Consider the following 26,293-nt stretch of genomic DNA (forward strand, 5'->3'; position numbering starts at 1 on the left):
CTCTGGGCCCGGCCAGGGATAAGGGAAAAGTGTATATATAATTATACATAATTAAAGAAGGTGCACTTTTAGGTTGTCAAATTGCTAGTATCATGCGGAGAATGTCATGTATAATTTATAGCCATCTTTTGGACGTCTTTGTCTTTGAAATTTGTTGCCATTAGCTACTGTAGCACCCCAAGATGCGAATTCAGTTTTCATCTTCCTTCACTTAATAAAAAAAATTGTTTCTTAAGAGTATAATAAACTAGTTTAATATTATTAATTTAACATTAGTTGGCAGGACTATTATAACTATAGTATTTTGGTTGATAATTCTAAAACTATAGTTTGGCCAAAATTTTCCAAGGATAATTCTTTGTCTAAATCATGGGTTTTAAATTTTTTTCAGACTAAATTCTTCCATATGTCAAGTGCTAATTCATCATAAATTAATAAGAGGATATTAAATTTAAACTGTCTAAAATATTGAAGTGCCCATTTAAATGTTAATAAAACAATTTTCCCGAATGAAGTGTGGTTAGGATATTCTATATGCTTATTTTCTTATGAGCCTTTTTATATGTTCATTTTTATAAAGGAAAAAGGAAATTGATTCAATCGAGATCCATATTAACTTTTAGCAGCATTAGTTGAAAATGAACTCTCCAAATCATTAAAACTGCAAGCAGGAATTATTCGGCGTCACCTTTCACTGTTACCTTATCTGCTGAGAGTTAGCCTTTTCTTTTTCTGCGGCTTTTAAGCGAGTTTAAGAGCCCTTGTTCCCATTCACACTTTTTGCCTCGCCGTTCTTACTGTAACCAGATTATTCAATAAGAATTATACGGGTACAATAATATTGTACCCTTTTTTTATGGAAGAAAATGGAGAAATGTGTATGACAAAATGAGTAATATAATGGGAAGAGATAAACAAAATTACTAAAATGAGCGGGCTATAGACAAAGAAGAAATGAGATTATTTAAACGTGTTATCTTATTTCACGATTAAATATCATTGTTCTGATTTGTTATATAGTTTGTACGCGATTTATTTATGTTATTTTTCTCTCATTTGTACATGTTTAACAAAATGGGATGTGGGTGTTCTAGTTTGTGCCTCTTGGCAACCATAAACAGCCCAAATACAAGAATAAAATGGGAACAAAGTCACAGAAAGAGCAAAAAGCACCAAGCCCTTGTTTTATCTGAATGTGTTATATTCGTCGTAGAAATCATCTTTGAATCTTAAATTTCAGCGACAATGCATGTGATCACCACTCGGTTTTTAGTTTACAGAAACACTACTCACTCTTATTTTGACGAGAAAGGCTGCAAAGTGTATCCACACCTAACGGATGTCAATCTTAGCCCCACTCAGACCATTTCCCCGCCCCAGCAAAGTTGAGCCTTTATTCTATTTTTTTATTTATTTATCTTTTTAAAATTTTAAAAATTTCTAACATTTTAAAAATTAATTTAATTTATTTTTCTATGGTGATTTTTTTTTATTAAACTCTTTTACTTATGTATTTAATATTCTTTTACGTCTACTTTTCTTTTGAATGAAATTTGATGGTGTAGTTAACAAATTTTAAATAAAAATTTAATTAATTTAATCCATCAATATTTTAAATAAAAATTAGAACATTCATTTTAAAACGTAAAACTAAAAATTTCCTGAAAAAGAAAATCAACAAAAAATTAAACATTCAATTTTAAAAAATTGAAAGATTAAACTTACATGCAACTCAAGGTAGAGAAGGACGATATAACATAGAACTAAATTTACTGAATGGTTGAGAAACTGCTCTGTAATGATCAGTGGATACAACACATTGAAGTTGCAAGTAATTAAAAGATACCCAAACTGAAAATAGTCTTCATAAGTGCGGTTGAGTTACATTTTAAGTTAAGGAGGGGATTAAAAAGAAAGAAATCTTAAGACATGATAGTGTTATTGCAATTAAATTTTCTTCCTCGAGAGCCGCGATTATCGATGATGAAGTTAATAATTTTCATATAAACCTTGTGAAAAAAAATATAAAAAAGCGTAACCCAATGGAAGTAAAATATATTTCCATAAACTAGAGATGAATGACCAGTACTGGAGTGATGAAGTGCAAGGTGAAAACTTAGATACAATTCTTCAAGGTTAATTTAACTACCCCATTACCAGTTCCCACCAACTGGATGACTAGTCAAATATTATTTAACTAACACAATCCAGAACCCCCAAAAAATCTTTAAACTAATAACTAACGAGTAAGTAAATTGGCCACTTTTCTAGTTGAAACACTGCTCCACCACCACCTTCTCATACTTTACACAAAGCAAAATCACCCACATGCATATCCTCATGCCATTATATGTCAATCCTCTTAGCTTTCAGTATCCAGTAGGAAATTCGCAGCTACCATACCCTGCACAAAAATAAACTCCTTCACAGATGCAAATTTTAATTTCAAACAGATAAAATCCCACCATTAAAAAATAGAAGAAAAATAAAGGACCCTACAAACTAAAACATTTTTCAAAGGCACGAGTAGAATCCAATGTGTCCACACAACCCCATATTTGACTATTGACCGTCTTTACAGGGTACTAATTTTCATCTAATTAGTGTCCACTAGTACCCTTGTCTTGTCCTATGGACTGGGGTTCACCCAAAGTAGTAGTAGTAGTAGTAATAAAAGGTCAAGGTAAACACTGTGGAACCCTAATTAAATGGGCCCCGCGGTACACTCTACCCAATAAAGCTACGCCACGTCGTTATCATAAAAGATTCCCCGGTGCCAACCCTATCACGTGCCTCTTTTACATCCACTGACCTGTCGCGCACCATCACTCACCCCGCTCACGTTAGCAGCCCAGCTCTAAACTACGCCCAATCAGAATCTAGTAAAAATAAACCGAGAAAAAAGGGTAGTTATAGAATACTCACTCGGCGCCTGCGTGACCACGTACGACGTACCCCCGAAATAGCAGCTACCACCCGCGCGTGCCTTCTTCTGATAATAACTGTTGAACGCAAACGAAGCGTGCGCCTCAACCGTGTTAGGATTGTAACACGTGGCGCCAGGTTGAATCGGACGGCAATCAGCACCTCCCTCGCCACAAGCAAAATCTAGAGCCGCTTGCAGCTTCACTTTATCCGCATACGGGTTCGCAACGCACCACGTGTTCCCAGTGGTACTCTTCGAAACACCGCCGCCCCCAACGACGGGAGCGGGCGCCGGAGTGTTCTGCCGCTGGCCACCGCCGCTAACCGGCGACGGACGGTCGTGATAATCCTTGAGCTCCTCTGCCGTTAACGGAATATCGTAAACTTTTCTCTCGTCAGGGTAAAAAAGCCCGAAGTTCCTCTCGGAAGTGGGCCCCGGCTTCTGGTTCTCATTAAAAAGCGCGAACAAATAGACGGTGAGAGCAGCTTTGGGCCTGAGGGGGGTCCCACCACCCGTCAAGATCTTACGGACGAGATTGCCGTTGTAGGCAGCGGCATTCTCTACGCTCGCACCCACTTCATTATTATCTCCCTTAGACGGCCATCCTGTTTCCGTAACAACGATGCTAACGTCGTCGTATTTCAAAGCATTTAGCGCGGCGAAAACGGCGTCGATTTGGGCGTCAAAAAGGTTATAATACCTTAACCCGTTACCCGGATCCACGACACCCGGGTTGTCGCGAAAGAGCGCGTAGTCCAAAGAGATGACGTCAGCGTTGGACTCGTAAGCGAAGAAAGGGTACACGTTTACCATGAGGTAGGACCCGGTTTGGCGGAGAAAATCCAGCATGGGTTTAAAAACGGGTTCAACGAGTTCGGGTCGGAATGACCCGGCGGAAGAAGGGTAAGAGTTTCCGAGAGCGGCAAGGGCAATGGGGGAGGAAACCTTGATGTCGGAGTCGAGGTTGTGTTTAAGGAGTGCTTGGTGGATGTTTTTCATGGCGGGTACGAGGAACTTGGTGGAGTTATGTGAATCGGCGAAGACCTCGTTGCCGACGGCAATGGCTTCGATTTGGGTGTGCGGGTGGTAAGCGGCGACGTTTCTTTCAACCCATGAGAGTGCAAAGGAAGGTGCTTTGGCGGCTGCGAAGAGTTGCTGGTTGGGTAGATCGACCGTGACTTTGATACCGGATCCGGATAGTGCCCGGAGCACTGCCGGGTCGGTGTCGTAGACTTTGACCCGGTTAATGCCCTGAGATTTGAGGAGGTGAACGACCTTCACTGCAGAGGGTAGGTTGTTGGCTACGCGACCGTAGTTAACTCCAATGGAGCCACCATCTGAAACAAAACAATGCAGAATACAACTTGGTTAATGCTTAGCATTACGCAAACAAAACAATAAAAAGAGAGAGAAGAAAGAGGAGGTGGTAGAGGTGAGCATTACCTGTGAGGGTGCTGAGGGTGAGAGAGAGGAAAATGGCGGGGAGGGTGAAGCGGTGCATGCTCTGCTTCTGTGGGTGGAAACAGAGGATGGAAGAGCGTGTGGGAAAGAGTGGTGGGATTGTTTTTACTATGTATTTATGAAGGATGCGTTGTGGTTTGAGGGGAACGAGGTGGTGGTGTTGGGAAGGGTAAGATTGGTAAATGGGTCCCACATCCAGTTGGTGTAAGTGACAGTAACTAAAGGACGAGTAATTATAGGACCACCTTCTGTATCATCCATGCCATCCTCCTCTTCCTAGCAGATACATTCAACTATAATGGAGTTTAACAATAACTTGACGAATCCTTCTTCGGTTCCCTTGGTCCCACCATTATTTTCGTGATCTCTAGCTCTCTAATTTTATTGTTAAATTCATTTTTCATCAAATAATTATGCGTACTTATGGAGTTTAGACCATCACAGGACTACAACAAATATATTTATACACGTTCAAATTATAAAAAATTTGATGCAGATGGCGAATCTCTCACACACATGTATAGTAATTTGCATTTTCATTTAAAATAATATTAAAAACTTCACGTTAAAACAAAAAAAGTTATATGTCCTTGTATTTTTATCAAGATTTTCCCTGTCGTGATTTCTTTTAATAAAGAAACAGCCAAACCAGTGTGCACCGGAAAAAAATAAGGGCAATTTAAGAATAAGAATAAAAATTGAGCATGACGTTTTTGTTCATTAATGTATTAACTTCAAAACCTCATAGGGTATAGTGTTTTGGAGCTGCTATCATGAAAGAACGATAAAAACAAAATCATATTAATTTACTTAAGTTGTCTGAAAGATGATCACATCAAAATTTACGTCTTGGATATGCATGGCAATTCTTCTCTCGAACAGTGTCCTATAGATGTGGTGTGAACCCTTTGCACCGATCTTATTAAACAAATCAAGCCATTATGAAGGAGGGTCGAATACTAGAATACTTGCACATTGTCCTTGGGGACCAATGCCCAAACTTCTTCACCACTTATTTTCCTTGTGAAGTGCATGGAATATGGACAATCCAAAAATACCAACAAAACTTTAATAAGAGAAATTATGTATCATTTAAATCAATTAACCTTGATTAACAACAAGAAAATAGGCATCACTCTTATGAGTTGTTCACCGATTATTTCAATTTTAGCCCAGCTGTTAATTTGAATAAGAGAGAATCAACTGCTATTCAATACAGTTTTAGTTTTAATAAATATTGTATGTTATATAGGCACACAACAAAGACAAGAACGTCATAAAATCTTTAGATTTAACTCTTCTATGGTTAAAAATAAGTAAAATTTAAAAGATAAAATATATTCATAACTGTTAATTATAAAATTAATAGTTGAGAACTCAATAACTTCAAAGCTGATTATAAATGTATTTATATTATATCATATTCTTAACTGTTAATTATTTAACTGCAAATCATATATGAAAATTATTTTTCAACTAAATCTAATTTTTTTTTGCTATACTATAAGCTAATATTCTCTTATTCGCTTACTTTAGAGAAAGGGAAAATGATTTTATCGCAAATGATTCAGCCACACGTGTTTGAACCAAAAGTTATTATCCATTTAGACAGCCCATCATTGCTAATAACTGGGCCGTGCTGCTGCCCAGTATGCCAATTTGGCCCGTTAATTCAGCAGAATCACGATACAAATTGACTGAGAGAAAAAGATGAAAGTCAAAATCAAATTAAAATAAACCCTAATTTGCAGAGAGAAACACAGAGACGAAGGACTATGTCTGGGGCTACGCCCAACTCCCATGCTGAGGAAGACAAGAAGCCCAATGATCAATCAACGGCCGCGCACATCAGTCTGAAGGTCAAAGGCCAGGTTTGTTTGTTTTCACAAATTTCTCGGGTCGATTTCGTACTCTATACGTAGAGAAGAAAAGGAAAAAGTTTATATTTTGAAACAATTTTCTGTTCTTTTGTGAAATTGTGATTTCTGGGTATTCCTTTTAACGTTTGAAAGTTTCCATTTTTGTGTCTGCTCGAGTTCATTTATCCCTTCCGCGTTCTAATTTCGCGCACATCAATCCTAGATATTTTGTTTGGAAATAAGCATTGATATTATTCCTTTGGAGTCTAGGACAACTAGATAAGTAGCTCTTGGATTCTATAGGGTATCTCTTCCTCACTCAAGGCTATTTATCTTCGCAAGATAAAGTTTTGCCGTTTATATTTATGGGGATATTTTCCCTCTAAAATGATTGTTTTGAGTGTTTTTTATGTTTCTGATCTGGTTGAAATGTTGAATGATATGTGAGATGTATGTCTATGGGGAGGCTTTCTCCTCAACTTTATTCTACATGGTTTTACATTTGAAGTCTTTTATTTTTTATTCATTGAACTTTTTCTGCTTTAGGTTATTGTCCCCTACCGTTTTTCGCTGTCATCACTAAACCCCAATCCCCCAAAAATGCATGTGTTATTGAATTTAACTGTTATATCACTTGGTACTTTTTTTTTTCTCTCCATATTTTTTTGTCAAATCGTCGTCTTATTGTGTGCTTAAAGCCATTCAAGCTATGTATTGTACTCAAGCCATAAGAGAACATTTCCCGATTCTCAGAGTTACAAGTTCCTTCAAGCTAACCTTGTTACGGCTTTACCTTATAAATTCGACGCTATGTATTGTATTTTGCCTTTTCATTTTTTATTACATATGTAAATTACTGTAAGTTAAATGAATTAGGACCTAAGTGTTTGGCGTACGTATTATATTTCTTTGAGGGGATGTTTTGCATGTAATATGATGGACATTTGATCCGTTCTACTTTATATTTCCATATGTATGTGATTACTTGTATTTTTAAGTATCACTGTATCCCAATGACCAAGTGGTCTAAGACTGATTCTTATTTGATTGTAGGATGGAAATGAAGTATTCTTTAGGATCAAAAGAAACACTCAACTGAAGAAGCTGATGAATGCATATTGTGATCGACAATCTGTGGACTTGAATTCAATTGCCTTCTTATTTGATGGTCGCCGTCTTCGAGCAGAACAAACTCCTGATGAGGTTTGCCCCTTGCCTTGCCTGTTTCTTGATACTGAAAAGTATATGTAATCATGTATCGTAATCCCACTTGTTTTATGTATATATCTTTCAGCTAGAAATGGAGGATGGGGATGAGATCGATGCCATGTTGCACCAAACTGGTGGAGCCCTGTTAACATAGTGTGAAAATTTGATACATAAGTAGATTAGTTAATCTGATGTATTTAACCTATGGATATACATTATGGGAATTGTGAGACATATCCCCAGTAGAATTTGTTTGAAAAATCTGCCATGCTCTTCAGGAGTTTGGTTGGTTACAACACCTCGAATGAAATGTGCAATCTTATGTTAATAGTTCGATCGTTTGTTCACTATAATGTCTTGGGAGAGCTGTCTATTTTTCATATGTAAGAATTGCTTATGGTGAAGTTGTTTTTCCAATGGGCAAATGTTTTCTCTAATAATGAGTTTGGCTTTAAAATGAACGGGTGAAGTTACATACATACGTATATATATATATATATATATATATATATATATATATAGACCCTACTTGTTGAGCATAAAAAAGAAAGACAAAACTTCAACTTTTAAGAACCGTGGATTATAAGTGCATGCAGTGCAATTGATTTCTGAGGTTTAGAATGCGTGGGATCGTCATGACAAGTATAGAATCCAAGAGTGAAAATAGTACTGAATTTCCTTCAAGTTTATATTTTGTTAATTGACATCTTGAGCTTTGATTTTGTACTAATTTTTATCTCTAATTTTGAAGTTAAAATTAATTGGATACAAAAAGCTAGTACATGACAAGATTTTGTAGGGAGTCCCACGTAGACTGACTCCCCATACCAAAGACCATCATTACATGTCTTAACAAGAGCTTCAGAGCAATGGGCTAAAGTTTTGGCACACCTACTAGAGTGGAAACTTTGGCCCATCACATGTATGTAATTCATTAAAATTAATAAAAATTAGTTTTATATCATAAATTTGTATTTCATTTTAGAAATATTTATAATGTTAAATGGTTAAATGTGTTATATAGTATCCACTTTTATGGATAAAAAAGGAGTACTTCATTAAAACACAATAAACAATAGTATAAACAAACGTACAAAAATTGAGCCTTTGATTTTTATATTTAAAATAAAAAAATATTAATATTTATTTCTTATGAATAAAATCGAAGGTAAGGGTCAGATTCAGTGTCCACTTGCTGTGGGTGGTGATCAAGAAGCAGTTGAATACTCCATGACCCCATCCAAGAGTTAATGCCTTAGTCACTTAAAGTTGATCTTGAGTGGGATGGAGAAGATAACAGGATAGTGACATTTGACTGGTATGATATCCCAAAATTCCTCAAAAACATTTGTTCCATTTGTAAAATATCCAGCATTTATATATCCAATTGCCAAACGACCAAAGGCAAAGAGCTTTCCTCAGAGAACTTTGTTGGCTTGATGGAGGTGGAGTACTTAGTTCCCGAGCTTCATCAAAATTAGTATTTAGCTAGTTCGTTGCAACATGAACCACCAGCTAATTAAAATACTGGAATATCTATTGCACTTCAACTATTTAAATAGAAAACGATCTTTTGAAAGTTTGGGGACCACATTTGTTATAAAATTGAATTTAATTTTGATATATCAATATAAAAAGTTTTACAATGTTAACTAATTAAAATATATAATAGATGACTTATAAATTTGTTGTTACGAAAAATTAATAACTTCTGTTGATATAACAATACATGATTGGATCACTTTTATACTATCAATGCATTCTAATTAAATTTATAAAAATTACAGTAAAAAGGAGCAAAAACAAAAATAAGTTACCATTTTCATTTTGGCGTGTTCAAAACAAAATTTAAAAAATAGGCTTGCAAGATAACATTCTAAAAGCAGCACAAAACTAAATAAGGAGCTGGGAATTAGGATTAGGAGCATTGTTCAATTGATTGTGTTTTTTATTCCCTTCCCAATGGCTAAAGAACTCGATACATAATTCCAAGTGTGCCTTATCACAAACATTGATCCACTGAAACAAATTCATTAGGGACATTCAAAGAGTAAAAAGCACTCATAATTAATACATAATAAAAATAGTAAACACAAACATAATTGGTAATGATAACACAATATTCCTCAAGAGTAATCACCAATTAAGGTTTCAGAACTACAATAGGACTGGTTACTCTGTGCTTGCCATCGGTCCAAGACTAGTTCCCAAATATTGGAAAACCATGACGAGGTACACCCCTTGCCTTCAGAATAACACTAAATTTCTTCTTTTCTGCAATTCTCTTAAAAGTCAACGAACTTGGTCGAACGAGGACCTTAAATCCTTCTAGTTTGTGAGTGCTCACAACATAAGTGCTAGGAGGCCCAACATTTGTAAGTGTACGAGTAACCTTTATAGTGTGTATTCCACCATAAGCTACTGTGATTGATGGATAATTAAGATTTTCAATGTTGAAAGACTTTGGACAATTGTAAGTGCGGTCATTATTAAAGAACTTCAATAAATTTTGGGTGTAACCAGAAGCACAATCAAGTAATCGCTGGTGCTTAGATCATAAACAAGACCAGGGTCCATTGCATGGTTAGGTCGAATATGTCCAGACCCATATTCAAATGGAGTTGCCACTTTATCAAATGTGTCCCGAATTGGTCGGTTTGTGTTATCTAATGTTGTTGCTGCACAAAGAACATAATAATGTTTAGAGTAAATATATAATTTAATCCTGTTTATCTTCCATCTTTTAAAATTTTGGTTTTTAAATCATTTAGAGGATGTTTGATTACTGTTTTAAAATAATTTTCTGTTTACTGTTCTTAAAACAGTAATGAAATATGCTGTTACTTTTTCGTATTTTGAACTTATGAATAAGATAAGAGTATAAACATTATATTTACAAATCAAACTATACCTACGTGTCGTTGTCTATAGGACAAAATACTTTTGAAAAGAGTTACATTATTTTTAATTTTTGGTACATTTATTTTTATATTTTTCTGTTACATACTCATCTTATTTTATATATTTTTTTTCTCCTCATCTTTTTTTGAGTAATAAATGCTAGCATTTTCTTAAAAAAAAATAGATAATCTATTTTTTTATTATGCATTCTAACACATTATTGATTAAGAGTGAAATTTACATAAAATTTGTCTTATACATATTATCTTGATTCAAGTTTTTGAACAAGGCTTTTGATATGTGTGTGTGTGTGTGATGAAAAGAAGGGTAATAATTGTTTAGTATATAGTGTTGGGAACGTACCAGTAGTCATAATGGCTGATTTGATAGCTGCAGGGGTCCAATTAGGATGAAGTGTTTTAAGAAGAGCGGCAACTCCAGCAACGTGAGGGCAGGACATAGATGTTCCCTGTTGTATATTGAAAAGAACACGCCTCTTATCTGATGCTATGTTAGAGGGCCCTGTAGCTGGTGAATACCCCGCTAGTATGTTCACACCAGGACCAGTTATATCAGGCTGAAATATAAAATAACCAACAAAATCAATTAAAGAATCATTAAACCCAAATGTGGAACACAAAATATGGACCTTGAGTATCAATGGTTGCACCGCACTTGGACCCCTGGATGAGAATCCAGCCATTATTGGAGCTGGCTTTACTCCTAAATATGTTTGTGCTGATGTAACGTGAGCTGCAAGTTCCCTGCATTGTATATTTATTAATTAATTTCATCATTTGTTGAGAGCATTTTTAGGATTACATTTGAACGGATTAATGGTATATGATTAATTACCTGCTATTGTTTTTATTGGAACTTTGATAATTGAACGCTTGACTAGCAGCTCTCGGATCCACGTTTACAGCAGTTAAAGGATGAGGCTCAGCCAAGAGCGTTTTTCCACTTTTCTCATCATTCACCACAGCCACTCCCACTGCGCCGGCAAGAGCAGCTTCTTGGCCCTCAGCAATTGATGTTATTTTCTCACGTCGAACGCATATTACTATTTTTCCCCTTACTTTTTTAGGATCAAGTGTTCTAGCCTTGCAAAGACGACTGAAGTATATATATATATATATATATATGAAACACAATGCAAGAAGCAATTAGTAATATTCTAACAACGTAAATGTCTGTAGCAAGTATTTTGGGAAATTTGTGCTAACGCATCTTGAATTGTGGCATTAGGGAGTCTAGCATCGATTGCGTGAATCAACGGATAAAAATTCCCTGATGGCAAGCCTCTATTTAGACTGGCTCCCTGATGAACATACACGCAATCCAATTGGTTTTATTAACATCGGTATCAATTCTTAAGATAATTTGCACCATTTATATTATAGTTATCATGACATCAATATATTTTCTGTGGACTATTAAGAGAAACATGGCGTTACCTGAAGGTAATGTTTGTTACCAACGGAAATGTTGCTGAGAAAATCTCTGTCGATTGTACCAGCAGCCACAGTGAAGGACCAGGGTGCAACATTTGCGACACTCGAAGGTGTTGGACCGTCATTGTCAGCAGAGCAAACAACGAGTATGTTTCTGGCAACAGCATGGAATGCCCCTATGGAAATCCCATCAGTGAATAAGGCTTCAGCAGAGGGATACTTACCCGCAGAGATAGAGATAACATCAACAGCGTCGTGTATGGCATGATCAAATGCTTGTATTATGTCTGCATCATGGCATTGAGGCACATCATTTTTAGACCAACACGTTTTGTAGGCTGCGACTCTTGCTCTTGGGGATCCACCCTTTGCAGTGCCATTCCCATTACCAAACACATTTGCACCAAAAGCAAAATTTCCACCAGCTGTTGACAGCGTGTGGGTACCATGCCCTTCAAAGTCACGTGCAGACCGAAACAATGCCTCAAGTTTCCCATTTTCTGCCTCGTAGTTTTTGCTGAAGAATCTTGCTCCAATTAGCTTCCTGATTCATTATTCCATCAGCAATCAATATTACTTTTCATATATTTTTATTTAATAAAACATACACACATATATATAACAAAAATATTTTATAAACAATAATAATAATAACAATAACAAAAATTATAATAAATCTATGTTTTAATTATGACTTTACTTTCTTAAAAGTTGCACTGGTAACTTTTATTTAGTCAAAATAGTAAAAGCTTTTTAAAAGTTTGAAGAGCTTTGCAATAAGATGCCGAAGTGACACCAATAAATGAATGATAATGTATTTAAAATCATTTTTAAAAATTATAAATTTAGGTTTATTTTGATGTTATTAGTTATAATTTTTGTCATTAAATTGTTTCTATACATTCTTAATTTGTTTCTAAATCTATCTATTAATTATATTTATAAAATTTTAAAAAATTTAAATTTAATTCAAATTAAAAGAGTATTTTAATTAATTCTCAGCTGTATAGACTAAGTTGTATTCTAATTTTTGAATGATTGGCTCCTTACTTTGAGTTCTTGCTTTTGGTGATGTTGAAAGGTGTTCCTCCCTTAGCTGTCTTCTAATCTCCGATCAGGCGTCCTGCTGCTGATTTGATGATAGGGAGAATACCTGCAAAAGGTACTCCGATGATAAAGTCAGGATTCGGTTCTGAACAATAAATGTTATTTAATGATCTGAAGTCAACCACTAACCTGTATTTCTTATCTTCTTTTTATAGACATTCTTTTGGGCTAATGGGCCTGAGTCAATTTTTATATTTGAGGCCCATAGTATTTTTGATTATCTTTAATTTGGATTATTTACCTTTTAATCCTGACTAGGGGTACCGGCCTAGTATGCCGAGTAGGTATTCGGTTTCTTTTTGCTGATGGTGGAACCGAGTTGATTCCTTTCCCAGTACACTAGCCCCTCAAGCCCGACGAGTTGCGAAGCAAGGGCTTTAAAAAATGGAGATGGTAATATAGGTATCCGGTTGGAGTGCTTTTTATTGTACTGAGGGGGTCATCGTGGGGGTGTCCGGTCTCAATTGATGGTAACGTTTGATTTATTAATTTACACTGAGGAGTAGTCGGTTTAGTAACAATACGATATAGGCCGAGATTATAAATTTGCTGAGGAATATTCTAGAATGTTGGTTTTGAGGATTTGTCAGAGGGGATGTGAAACGAAGGGGTGCTCCATCTCCTCCGTTGATCTGGAAGGGATCTGATGGTTTAAAACGAAAGGGCGTCTTTTCGTTTGCCCGACATCAGTCCCTTATAAATATGTGGTGGTCCCTCATCCCTTTCTTACTCTTTTGCTCTGTGCCGAACCCTGCATATCTTTGCTCCAAACCGACTAGTGTTCAGAGATCCTAGGCTTTTCTTCTCTACCGACTACTAGCAAGGTGCGTTTCATTTTTTTCTTAACTTCTTTTCTATCATGGCTGATCGTATTGAGTGGGAGGATTCCTTGTCGGATGTCTCGGGGCCGGGTACCATTGAGGTTGATATTATGAATGGAACCGAGGGGAGTGGCGAGGTTTCGTCTATTTCAAACCGGAGGGCTGAAGAGGCACAAGTCGGCGAAGGCAGTAGCGAAGCCGAGACCTCATCGTCCAGTGATACTGACGCTTCTGAACCTCTTCCAAGCACTAGTCCTCCTCGGGAAAGGCAGGTGTTTCCTCCCTGCACGGTGCCTGGTTATGAGTGGGTACACGGTGAAGTGGCCGCCTACTTTTCTAGTTTCAAAAGAAATAAAAGTCTTCAATTTTTTGTAAATAATTGTGATATTTCTTTATGGGAGGCTTGTGACCCGTATCCTATACACCTTGATCCCTGTCAGGGGGACGAGGGCGAGAACCCAGACTTTGTTTTCTTGGGAGGTGTCGGAATGGCCGACACCTTCTTTATGTATGAATACATGTTTAGGGAATTAGGTATCAGGCTCCCTTTTGACGATTTCCAAATGGGGGTTTTGAGGGTATTGAATGTAGCGCCAACACAACTACATCCGAACGGGTGGGCGGCAATTCAAGCCTTTAGAATACTTTGTAAATTCCATTATATAGAGCCTAGTGTAGGTCTTTTTCTTCATTTTTTTTGTACGCGTCCATCCGACCTGGCGAGGTGGGTTTCTCTAATAAGGCAACCCGAGTTGCCCCTCTTTAAGCCATACGCGTCGTCTTTTAAGGGTTTCAAAACCGGTTTCTTCAAGGTAACCGTGAACCCTGTAGGTAAAAATTATTTTTTTGATAGCGAGGGCAATCCCCTATTTCCTTTTCACTGGACTCGGGTGCCGCGCCGATACGACACATACCCTGAGGATATGTTATCGGCTAGGGAGCTGTCGGATTTGCAATTCTTGAAGTCCCTTCCCCGGGACATTCCTGCCCGACATGTAGTCCTCGTTCTCAAGTCTCCGCGTCCTCGGTGGGATATGGAGGGTATGTGTTATTTCGTTTCTGACTTGTATTTGGAATTGAGCTATATTGATTTGACTTGCTATTGTTAATGCAGGTTTAATGGCTCAAAGAGGTGTGGATGTGCCGACCTTCCGGCGTACTTTGAAACAGAGAATGCCCGAAGGGACGCCCGTTGAGGAGCACCGTCTTCCTCAAATCGACCAACTTCCCGAGATGACGGAACCTCGCCCTCCTCCCCAAGATTTTGTTCCAGCCGAAGGCCCTTCCAAGAAACGCAAGGAAAAGGGCAAAAGCAAGGAGCCCGAAAGGGAGAGGAAGAGGCGACACGCCCACTCGGGTGAGCCTAGCGGCGTTCAAGGGGCTCGGAGTCAGACCCGAGTGGTAGCTGCTGGGGAGGGAAGCAGTTCTCCCGTAGTTCCCTTGGACATGCTGGCCGAGGGGTTCTTGGCAAGTGGGACACACGCTGGTCGGCTTGCTGCTCCAAACCTGTTATCTGATGCAGGGAAGGAACTGGTCGGCGGTTTGGACTATGAGTCTTTGTGGCGCTACTACGCAGAACTTCATGTACGGTCCACCGCAATGCTCCGAAGGCTAGTTGTGGATCTCATTCTCGAAGTTAAGAAGTTGAAGGCCGCCCATTCGGTTTCTGAAGAGGCTTTGGCCGAGAGTAGAGAGATTCAAGCTAGCCTGGACGAGACCGTTCAATCCCTACAGGGTCAGGTTAATCAATACAAAGAGCACTTTCAAATAATGGAGGACCGAGTACATGCGGCCGAGGAGGTGGCGAGGGTCCGGGGGGAGGAGATGAAGGTGTTAAAGGCAAAGTCTTGTCAAATGGAAGAGGCTTTACGGGCCAAATCTGCCGAGATGGAAGAAGCCCTGGCGCTGGAGAGGCAAAAGGCTGAAACTGAGATGAGAAACTTTGCTGAGAAGTGTTCTCAGCAAGTATCTTACGAGCATGAAGCCGGTTTTAACCACGCTATTCGACAGTGTCATGGGTTCTGCCAAGTACCGGTAGGCTTTCATTTTGACATTACAAAGGACTTTTTCGGCGGGAGGTTCATTCCTTACACCGAGGTTGAGGATGATGTAGAACCCGACGTCGAAGTGCCGAGACGTCTCCCTGAGGTTACCGCCAACCCTGAGGTGGCCGCTCCCGAGGCGGTAGAGAGAATAGAGAGTTAAATTACTCTCCCTTTGTATTCATGGGCCATTAGTGCCTACATTTTGTAACCTGTTTTTTGTTTGAAATAGAATTTATCATTTTTTCTCATGCTTTGTATTTTGTCACGCAACTTGTCCTAACAACATTTACGATATGCTTAATATTATCATACTTAGCCAAATAACTTGCATACGATTTACCCTTAATATACTCATTTTTAGCCGAATAGGGGACGAGGAGATAATCTCGTTTTTTAAAAATTTAGCTTTAACCAAATGGTAACTAAGAACTCCTCCTAATTTGTTAATTTTGACGAGCGAGAGAGTATTCGGGATTGAGATATGTTGACCTTTAGTAGAGATGCTTGAAAGAAAAATAATTCACACTTGACCGAATGGGGGTACTCGGCAGGGGAATATAATTGCTGCATCCTTGACCGAGTGGGGTACTCGGGAGGGAAACCATTCAACCTTGGCCAAGTGAAAACTTGGGAGGGAATGGTGTTATCTCATCCTTGACCGAGTGAGGGTACTCGGCAGGGGAATATAATTGCTGCATCCTTGACCGAGTGGGGTACTCGGGAGGGAAACCATTCAACCTTGGCCAAGTGAAAACTTGGGAGGGAATGGTGTTATCTCATCCTTGACCGAGTGAGGGTACTCGGCAGGGGAATATAATTGCTGCATCCTTGACCGAGTGGGGTACTCAGGAGGGAAACCATTCAACCTTGGCCAAGTGAAAACTTGGGAGGGAATGGTGTTTGAAAAATATATAATGCGCAAAAAACCGTATAGGTGAAGAAAGAGAAATTTTATTGATTAGGTGCCTCGTTAAAAACCTTCTCAGGAAAACCTCTTTTCACTTTTTTTAAGAGGATAAAACCTGGGATAGGAAAAGAGTACACCTGTGCACGTATTACAAGGTTTTAGCTATAATAATGCTTTAAATGAGTGACATTCTAGGTTCTTGGTATTAATTTTCCTGCCAGGGTTTCCAATTTGTATGCTCCATTATTTAATCTTGCTGCTACTCGAAAAGGGCCTTCCCAGTTGGCTGCCAACTTCCCTTCTTGTCGATCCTTGCGCGCGTCCCCAGTTACTCGCCATACTAGGTCGTTTTTGTAGAATTGTCGTGGACTTATTTTGGAGTTGAATTTTCTAGCCATCATTCTTTTACTAGCCTCAGTCATGATGGCAGCGTGGTCACGGACCTCATCTATCAAGTCCAGGTTAACGGCCAGAGCCTCTTCATTGGCCGATTCCTTGAAATTCTCTCTCCTGAATGACGGCTCTCCAATTTCTACCGGTACCATGGCATCAGTACCATATGTAAGCCTAAAGGGGGTTTCTTTTGTTGTGGTCTGCGGCGTGCACCGATAGGCCCATAAAATCTCAGGTAGCTTCTCTGCCCATTCTCCCTTTGCCGAACCTAACCTCCTTTTTAATTCATGCAAGATCACTTTGTTGGCAGCCTCGGCTTGGCCATTCGTCTGCGGATGTTCAACAGATGTAACTCTATGTTTGATATGCAGGCCAGCCAAGAACTCGTTGAATCTTCGATTTGCAAACTGAAGCCCATTATCTGTAATCAGTGCATGAGGGAGACCGAACCGTGTTATGATGTTTTTCCAAGTGAATTTTTGCACGTTATGGGCCGTGATTGATGCTAGGGGTTCGGCCTCAATCCATTTGGTAAAGTAGTCCACGGCGACGAGAAGGAATTTACATTGCCCTTTTGCCAAGGGGAATGGGCCGAGGAGGTCCATTCCCCAAATAGCGAAGGGCCAAGGAGCGATAATGTGCCGAAGGGTATCGGCGTGTTGGCGCAGGTGAGGGCCGTGTTGTTGACAAGGAATGCATCTTTTTACAAACAATTGACAGTCTTGAGTTATTGTTGGCCAGTAGTATCCGGCCCTGAGCACTTTGGCTGCCATAGTTCGTCCGCCCGAATGGGTTCCACAAATACCTTCATGGATTTCTCTCATCACGTACTTAGCTTGATCGTCTTCTAGGCATTTAAGCATGGGGGTGGAAATTCCTCTTCGATACAATTCTTTACCGAGAAGAAGGTATTTGGCTGCATGTGCTTTAATTTTCCTAGCTGCTGCTGCGTCCTGTGGGAGACTGCCATCAGTGAGGTATTGGACCAGGGGGGTCATCCAATTATGGGATGAATTTTCTATGTCCATGCATTCTCGCTTGGTAATACTAGGTTGGGGGATTTGTTGGTGAACCATGCTCTGCAGCTGCCCTGGTTTCCGTTGGCTAGCCAGCCTAGCTAGCCTGTCGGCTCGTGCGTTCATATTTCGAGGTGTGTACCGAATGCATACCTCCTCAAACTCGGTTTTTATTTTCTTAACCTCCTGGTAATATTTAAGCATGACCGAGTCCCTGATCTGATAGGTATCATTTACTTGTTCGGTTACAACTTTTGAATCACTCCAAGCAGTAATGCGTTTAACCCCCATTTCCCTTGCTAGTCTGAGACCGGCGAGTAAAGCTTCATATTCGGCTTGATTGTTGGATGCCTTAAATCCGAACCGGATAGACTGTTCAATGGCGAACGCATTTGGTCCTTCAAGAATGACCCCCGCTCCACTGCCTGATTGATTTGATGATCCATCAACGTGTAGGTTCCACATGTCTGAAATGGTATTATGTTGTGTCGTAAACTCGTTGATGAAGTCGGCTAATAGCTGGGCTTTAAGGGGGCGTCGGTTCTCGAAATGGATGTCATATTGGGATAATTCAATTGTCCATGTCACCAACCGACCAGCCAATTCTGGTTTTCTCAAAATTTTGGCCATCGGACAATCTGTACGGACTATCATTTGATGGCTCTGGAAGTAGTACCTTAACCTACGAGCTGTGTGGACTAAGGCAAGTACCACTTTCTCCACTAACTGGTACCGAGATTCAGGACCCTGAAGTGTCCTGCTAACGAAATATACGGGGTTCGGTTCGGGTGTTTCTTGAAGTAAGACCGAACTGACGGCGTGATCGGACACGGACAAATAAACAATCATTTCCAGATTCGAAATTGGTTTAATCAACGCAGGTGGTGTGGCCAGCATATGCTTGTACTGTACAAAGGCGTCCTCACATTCATTGGTCCATGCAAATTTTTACGATTTCTTCAACAATTCAATGAAAGGCCGAGACCTTTCTGCCATTATTGGCAAGAATCTAGCCAGGGCTGCAATCCGCCCGGTCAGTCGTTGCACGTCCTTGATATTGCGAGGGCTGGCCATGTCGATGATGGCTTTACATTTGTCGGGATTTGCCTCAATTCCCCTTTCGGACAACATGAAGCCCAGGAATTTACCGCCAGCTACACCAAATGTACATTTTTCAGGATTGAACCTCATACCATGTTTTCTGGCTTCTCTGAATACCTCCTTTAAGTGGTCAAGATGTTGCTTTAATGCAAGGGATTTAATTACCATGTCGTCTACATACACTTCCATGCATTTACCCACTTGTTTTTCAAAAATTTTGTTCATAAGTCGCTGGTAGGTTGCTCCTGCGTTCTTCAACCCGAACGGCATCACCCGATAACAATAATTTGCAGAATTTGTGATGAATGCTGTTTTTTCCTCATCGGGGGGTACATTCGTATTTGATTGTACCCAGAATAAGCATCTAAAAAGCTCAGTATTTTGTGACCGGCAGCACCATCAACCAAGGTGTCAATGTTTGGTAGGGGGTATGCGTCTTTTGGGCATGCTTTATTGAGGTCCGTGAAGTCCGTGCACATTCGCCACTTGCCATTGGCTTTTTTGACCATGACAATGTTGGCTAACCATGTTGAATACCTGACCTCTCGGATGAAACCGGCCTGTATTAGTTTGTTGGTTTCTTCTCTTACCGCCTTTGCTCTATCACCACCAATTTTTCTCCTTTTTTGAGCTACCGGTTTGGCCCCTTTATAGACCGATAAGTGGTGGCATAGGAATGCTGGATCAATGCCAGGCATATCCGAGGCTGTCCAGGCAAACAAGTCGGCATTATCTACCAGCATCTTTTGGAGAACGGCTTTCTCTTGCTCGTTCAAACCGATCCCCAAATACGCAATTTGTTCTGGCCTTGTTCCTAGTTGGAAAGATTGTTTGTTTTCATTGGGCTCGACTCGGTATTCCTCATCCACTCTAGGATCGAGTTCAACATCCAACTCTTCTTCCAACCGAGGGGATACAATATTGACATCCCGGGTATTCCCCTGAAAGGGTTTAAGACGTAAACTTGCGAAGTAACATTCCCTAGCTGTTTTTTGATCGGCATGGACGGTAACAATTCGGCCTCTTTCAGACGGAAATTTCATGGCCAAGTGCGGAGTGGAAACTATGGCCTTCAATTTGTTCAGGGACGGTCTACCGAGTAGTATATTATAAGATGTGTTCGCATGTACTACAAGATAAGTGACTCTTATGCGTTTGCCCTCGTGCTCTGATCCAAATGTCGTATACAAGTCGATACACCCCTTGGTCTCTACTCGTTCCCCGGAAAAACCGACCAACGGCTCCTGATATTCCTTGAGTTCTTGTTCTGAGATGCCTAATTGCTTGAATGTATTCCAGTATAGGATATCAGCCGAGCTCCCTTGGTCTATTAGCGTTTTTCGGACAGTGCAGTTAAGAATGTCTACACTAATTACCATGAGATCATCCTGTACTGGGTCGACTCCTTGAAAGTCGTCGTCAGTGAACATAATAGGCGGGATTCGGATCTTGCTGCCCAATGAAACATTATTCACAGAACGGACATTCCGAAGATGCCTCTTCCTAGCCGAATGGGTAGATCCTCCACCAGCGAACCCTCCGGCTATGGTGTTAATGACCCTCTTCGGATATTTATCTTGTTCATATCTTCTTGGTGGGGGCTCCCTGGACTTGCTCCTGGGCCGTTCAAATTTTTTGGCATCGGATCTCTTTGGTGAATCGGGGTGGCTGTTTCTTCCTTTGTTGTATTGCCTTGCGGGATCTGTCTGTACAAAATTTTTCAGGTGTCCATCTTTGATCAATTCTTCAATTTTGTCTCTTAACGCCGCACACTCCTCGGTAGTGTGACCCCTGTTCTGATGATACCGGCAAGACTTGCTTTTATCCGCCCGAGGAGGGGTGTTAGCACGTCTAGGCATTCTCAATATCTCTGTGGCCAACGCTTGGTCAAGTATTCTGGACTGATTAGAGTTGAGAGTCGTGTAAGAGGGATACTTCGGTCCTCGAGGTGGTCGTTCGAGTTCCTTTCCTCTGTCGTTCCCCCGCCTTGTTTTAAAGATCTCCCTTCTTTCTTCATTTTTGGAGTTAGGTCCTTATTCCATCCGTACCTGACTCCGGTATTCGGATAGTTCTTCCATTTGCATATATTTCGCAGCCCGGCTCCTTAACTCGTCTAGGTCGACTGGGGGTTTTTTGCAGAGGCTATTAACGAAGGGTCCCGGTTTCAACGCTGTTGTTAGATGGTGCATAGCCACTGCTGGTTCTAAATTATGGATTGAAAGAGTCACTTTGCCGAAGCGTTCCATGAACGCTCTAAGTGATTCACCTTTCTCTTGGCGAATATTGACTATGGCCAAGGATGTTAGTGGATGGGGCCGGCTTGTGGCGAACTGCAGGTTGAAACGTCTTGTGAGAGTTGCGGACGAGTCGACGGAGAGGGGGGAGAGTCGGGTGAACCAACTAAGTGCAGGTCCTCGGAGCGAAGTAGGAAAGATTCTGCACCATAAGGCGTCGCTTTCTGTGTACATATCGACCTGCGTTGTAAATATGTCCACATGTTCTCCGGGGTCGGATGTGCCATCGTATTTGTCTATTACCAACCCTCTCCAATTGTCGGGCAGCTTGGCTTCTAGAATGCAGTGAACGAATGGGCTCCGGTTCATAAGTTCATCTCGGTCATTTTCGGTTACCGATTGATATACCTGTCTTGATTTTTCTTGCAGCGTTGATGATTCTCCTTGATCTTGGACGACGGGGGTAGTAAGGGAGGGGACGTGTGTCCTTATTTCCTCCCTTAGGCCGGTATTTTCCCTTCGTAGGGCTGAGAGTTCCAGTACATCCCTTTCGCGATCCTTCTTCATCTCCTCCATTTCTGCCCTTAGCTGCCTCAGTACAGCTAGGATGCTTTCTTCCGTTCCTCCCTGTATCACTACTTCTGGTACTAGTTCCTCTGGCGTGACGCCCTCTATTTGTTGCCTAAAGGTCCCTTCCTGCTGGCTTCTCGTCATTACCATGCTTAATCCTGAGTGACGAAGTTAATCGCGCCCCACGATGGGCGCCAAAATGTTCCTCCCTTAGCTGTCTTCTAATCTCCGATCAGGCGTCCTGCTGCTGATTTGATGATAGGGAGAATACCTGCAAAAGGTACTCCGATGATAAAGTCAGGATTCGGTTCTGAACAATAAATGTTATTTAATGATCTGAAGTCAACCACTAACCTGTATTTCTTATCTTCTTTTTATAGACATTCTTTTGGGCTAATGGGCCTGAGTCAATTTTTATATTTGAGACCCATAGTATTTTTGATTATCTTTAATTTGAATTATTTACCTTTTAATCCTGACTAGGGGTACTGGCCTAGTATGCCGAGTAGGTATTCGATTTCTTTTTGCTGATGGTAGAACCGAGTTGATTCATTTCCCAGTACATAGGGAAAGTGCATATAACTTCATAAAGAAAAGGTTTTACTTAGGTATCCGATAATGCATAATTAAATTAAGTGATAAGGTATGAAAAATTACAAGGCACGTTGATTAAGATTAAATCGAACAACAAACAATCCCATAATTGTTGATTAATCCTTTATATTTTTGTATTTTGTCAAATTTTTAGCACTGCATATTATATCAGTGAAATAAAGTTTTTTTTAACTGAAATGTAAGCATTAATTATAGCATTGACGATTACTTGATTCAGAGTGAGGAACTTTAATTCCGCATAATGTGCAAGATTTACTTTAAGAAAATGATTATTACGATTTTTAATAATTTTCAAAGAAAATTTCATTAAAATGTTTTATTAAAAACTTATTTTTTTATAAATTTACTTTAAAGAAAGTTTAGATAAAGTATTTTTTTGAATATTTAGTTAATTAAATTATTTACTTGTGTATATCGTTAATCAATAAAAGATAAAGCATTATTGATAAGGAAATGCCACTGTTAATGATAAAGGAATGCTTAATAAATATAACAATGATATATAGTGGGGTCAAATGCTCAAAGCTTATTCAAAATTATATTTATAAATCAGAAATGTCACACAATACATTATTGAGAAGGGGTTAGGGGCCACTCATCAGATCAATCGAAAACATGTCATGTCATATTAGGCAAGATAAAAGGCAAACTACATGCTAAGATTTTCACGTATTCAATTAACGTAAATTATATCTTTCTATTTATTAATAAAAAAAAAGGTGTTAAAAATAATGTATACAAAAATACGTTGCTATTTTTTTTAATCCGCTTTCCTCCAAAACAAATAGAGTTATTGAAATAAAAAAGAAAAAAGAAAAATCATGGAAAATTGAATAAAGTTTATCATATTTCAATTATTTAGATGAATATAAATATAAAGAAGATAAAAAATTATTTTATGGGATTACACCTTTTGAACTATTTGACCGTGATGATTGTGAGAGAAATAAGCTATTAAGAAGAGCAATTTTAAAAATAAAAGTATACTTTTTCTTTTGTTTAACCGCTTTCTCTTTTAATCAAAGAAGGAGATAAAAAGAAAAGAAGAACAAGACTTCAAAATAAAATAATGTGACACCACCAAAGACATGAAAAAAGAAGATGGGACGTGAAAATTTTCTCTTTTTATTTTATTGTATTTTTTAAATAATATAAAATATTTAAAAATTAAAAAAGGTTTAAAAAGTATTATATTAAAGTTATAATTTTTATATTAATTTAATAGTAATAATAACAACAATTTTTTTATTTATATAAATAAATAAGTGCATTTTTCTCATATTTTAAAATTTTTGAATAATATTTTTTTATTTTTTTATTTTCTTCTTCTTATTTTATATCATCTTTTAAACAAAGTACTAAAATTTTAGAAAAATACTAACAACACATTTTTTTAACATTCTATTAATTATTAATTAAAATTTATTAAAAAATATAAAAACTATGCAAGTTTTACTCTTAAATTTAATAAAATTTAATAAATATGTACTATAATATATGTTATTAATATTCTTCAAAGAATATAAATTATATTAATAGAAAATGATATGATAAAAAGATTTTAATTTTAAAATTAAAATTATTTATAATTAATATACAAATAATATTATTTATTTATTTATTTATTTATTACTCATCATAATAAATAAATAAATAAATTTATTTTTTTCTTTTTATCTATTTATTCAATACATTATTTTATTGTATTTTTTTTTTTATAAAATCTGTTTTTTCCTTTATTTCTTTGGTTCCACTTTCCTTCTCAACGATTATAAAATGAAGCATACCTGAATCGATATTAGCGATGATTGTATTTTCACCAAATCTTGCCTTCTTCCAAGCAGAGTCTGGTGGAATTATTCCATCTTTTTCCAGTCCAAGAAATTCCCACGATCTGGTTGTGTGCAATTTATGTTCTTCGCTCAAGAAAACTGAAACTGCATTTCTCTTTTCTGCGCAGATAAAAAGAAACAAACACTATTAATTTGTGCCTTCAAAATGACACAAACTCACACTGATCATTTTCTCACTCGCTATCTCTGACGCTTCTTCCTCTTCGAGCATCGCTGCAAAACCATTTATGTGCTTATTGTACGAATAAACAATTGCTTCCTCAGCCTTCTCGTAACTGTCAAAGAACAAATTAAAATATATCTACGAATCCCAATCCCAGAATATTTGAGGGAAGTTTATATATTATAGCTGCTATACCTTCCCAAGACAGAAGCGAGCAAATCATAATGGGAATTAGTGGCTGTTACCAAATCACTAGGAGAAGGGTCTGGTCCGTGAGAATGTCCTCCCAAGTATACAATGTAGGACTAAAAAGATCATGATCAAAACCAAACAACTTGTTAAATGTTGTAACTTGGCCACCAAAATGTTATATTGAAAATGCTCAACATTTTAATAATGAAAATGATTCAGCAACCACTTATATAACATGTCCAAACTAGCAAAAGAAATTGTATAGGATGGGTGAGAAATAAATGAAAATAAACTTGCCTTTCTAAGGGCATGAGTGGTTGCAGCAAGGAAGTGTAGAAAATTAAGGACAACAAATAGATCTTGAAGATGGAAGACGCCATTGTATTCCTTTAGCTAGTTTTTTGGAGGGGTGGATAAAAGAAACACTACCTCTGCTTATGTAACGTCACACAGCTTGCTATTTTGTTTCTTCCATGTTCCATATAACTTTTGTGTACTTACTGTTTTTTCTCAACAGCCGATGGGATATCGACAAATAGTTACTTATATTTAATTTTAATAGGCATAATACGTAGCCCAAATGGGAAACAATACCATCAACAACGCAACTATACCCTAGGAACTATAGAGAGATGAAGACAGATTAGTCATACGATAGGATTGAGAGGTTGCCTGTTCTAGTATTTCCTCATAAGATATCACTTTTTGTAATATTTAGTATGTCGGTTGAATTTTTTAAAAGAGAATCATAATGTAAAAAAGAAAATAAAATTTTGATGATTTTGAAGATACTCAAAAGAAAGCCTTTTCTGATTAATTTGATTTTTATGGAAAATGAAGATATGAACCACACATGGATTGTTTCAAACCGAGAAAAAGGCCTTGCTATGGATAAGGTCATAAGGATGGAGGATAACTGTAATTGCAGCAGTATTAAAGATGATGACGAAAGAGGTTACCTTGTTACTCCCTGACAAAATTGAATTAAAGCCAGAAGAAATAACTTAATTAGTAGTTATGATAAATGATAACTTGGCATTATCACTTGCCATCTTGTCTAAACAAACACTCTGCACCATCACAATGGAGTGCTCTCATTTCCAATCATTTGGGTTGATTCTCACTTTGTCATGTGTTTTCTCAAGGTTGTCTTACCCCTCATTAGCCGGCATTTTCACAGTTGCTTCCTTTACCTTAAGTGTCACTACTGCACAAGTTCACAACAGCGAAGCAGGTGCTCTTTTAGATTGGAAAGCCAATCTTGGAAACAAAAGTGCCACTTCTTTGTCTTCTTGGATAACAGGTACCACTCCATGCACATGGAAAGGAATCGCTTGTGATGAGTCCCAGTCTGTGACCACTATAAATGTTACAAATTTTGGTTTAAAAGGTACTCTTCACAATCTCAACTTATCATCCTTTCCTAAGCTGCTTAACTTGGATGTAAGTCACAACTTTTTCCATGG

At 38.4% G+C, this 26,293-nt stretch overlaps 4 protein-coding genes across 4 annotated transcripts; 1 reads left to right on the forward strand and 3 right to left on the reverse strand.

Moving 5' to 3' along the window:
* Positions 1 to 2,043: 2,043 nt before the first annotated feature.
* LOC113846264 (glucan endo-1,3-beta-glucosidase 12-like) lies at positions 2,044 to 4,536 on the reverse strand. The gene is made up of 3 exons (XM_027474326.1): positions 4,370 to 4,536; positions 2,926 to 4,263; positions 2,044 to 2,404 (listed from the first exon to the last, which is right to left on the reverse strand). Exons 1-3 carry the CDS (start codon positions 4,425 to 4,427, stop codon positions 2,370 to 2,372), a joined length of 1,431 nt encoding a protein of 476 aa, XP_027330127.1. The 5' UTR covers positions 4,428 to 4,536; the 3' UTR covers positions 2,044 to 2,369.
* A 1,583-nt stretch (positions 4,537 to 6,119) lies between these two features.
* LOC113847116 (small ubiquitin-related modifier 1-like) lies at positions 6,120 to 7,800 on the forward strand. Its single transcript, XM_027475997.1, has 3 exons — positions 6,120 to 6,258; positions 7,300 to 7,449; positions 7,541 to 7,800. Exons 1-3 carry the CDS (start codon positions 6,163 to 6,165, stop codon positions 7,607 to 7,609), a joined length of 315 nt encoding a protein of 104 aa, XP_027331798.1. The 5' UTR covers positions 6,120 to 6,162; the 3' UTR covers positions 7,610 to 7,800.
* A 1,855-nt stretch (positions 7,801 to 9,655) lies between these two features.
* On the reverse strand, positions 9,656 to 13,604 carry LOC113874513 (subtilisin-like protease Glyma18g48580). The gene is made up of 8 exons (XM_027512735.1): positions 13,576 to 13,604; positions 11,814 to 12,354; positions 11,583 to 11,677; positions 11,212 to 11,472; positions 11,006 to 11,120; positions 10,720 to 10,933; positions 9,976 to 10,133; positions 9,656 to 9,916 (listed from the first exon to the last, which is right to left on the reverse strand). Exons 1-8 carry the CDS (start codon positions 13,602 to 13,604, stop codon positions 9,656 to 9,658), a joined length of 1,674 nt encoding a protein of 557 aa, XP_027368536.1.
* Positions 13,605 to 22,225: 8,621 nt separating this feature from the next.
* On the reverse strand, positions 22,226 to 25,879 carry LOC113874514 (subtilisin-like protease Glyma18g48580). The gene is made up of 6 exons (XM_027512737.1): positions 25,873 to 25,879; positions 25,697 to 25,797; positions 24,831 to 24,940; positions 24,650 to 24,747; positions 24,407 to 24,571; positions 22,226 to 22,275 (listed from the first exon to the last, which is right to left on the reverse strand). The coding sequence occupies exons 1-6, from the start codon at positions 25,877 to 25,879 to the stop codon at positions 22,226 to 22,228; spliced, it is 531 nt and encodes a 176-aa protein (XP_027368538.1).
* Positions 25,880 to 26,293: the final 414 nt, after the last annotated feature.

This window comes from Abrus precatorius, unplaced genomic scaffold (genome assembly GCF_003935025.1).
Source record: "Abrus precatorius isolate BTA unplaced genomic scaffold, Abrus_2018 Scaffold8, whole genome shotgun sequence".
Lineage (NCBI taxonomy): Eukaryota > Viridiplantae > Streptophyta > Magnoliopsida > Fabales > Fabaceae > Abrus > Abrus precatorius.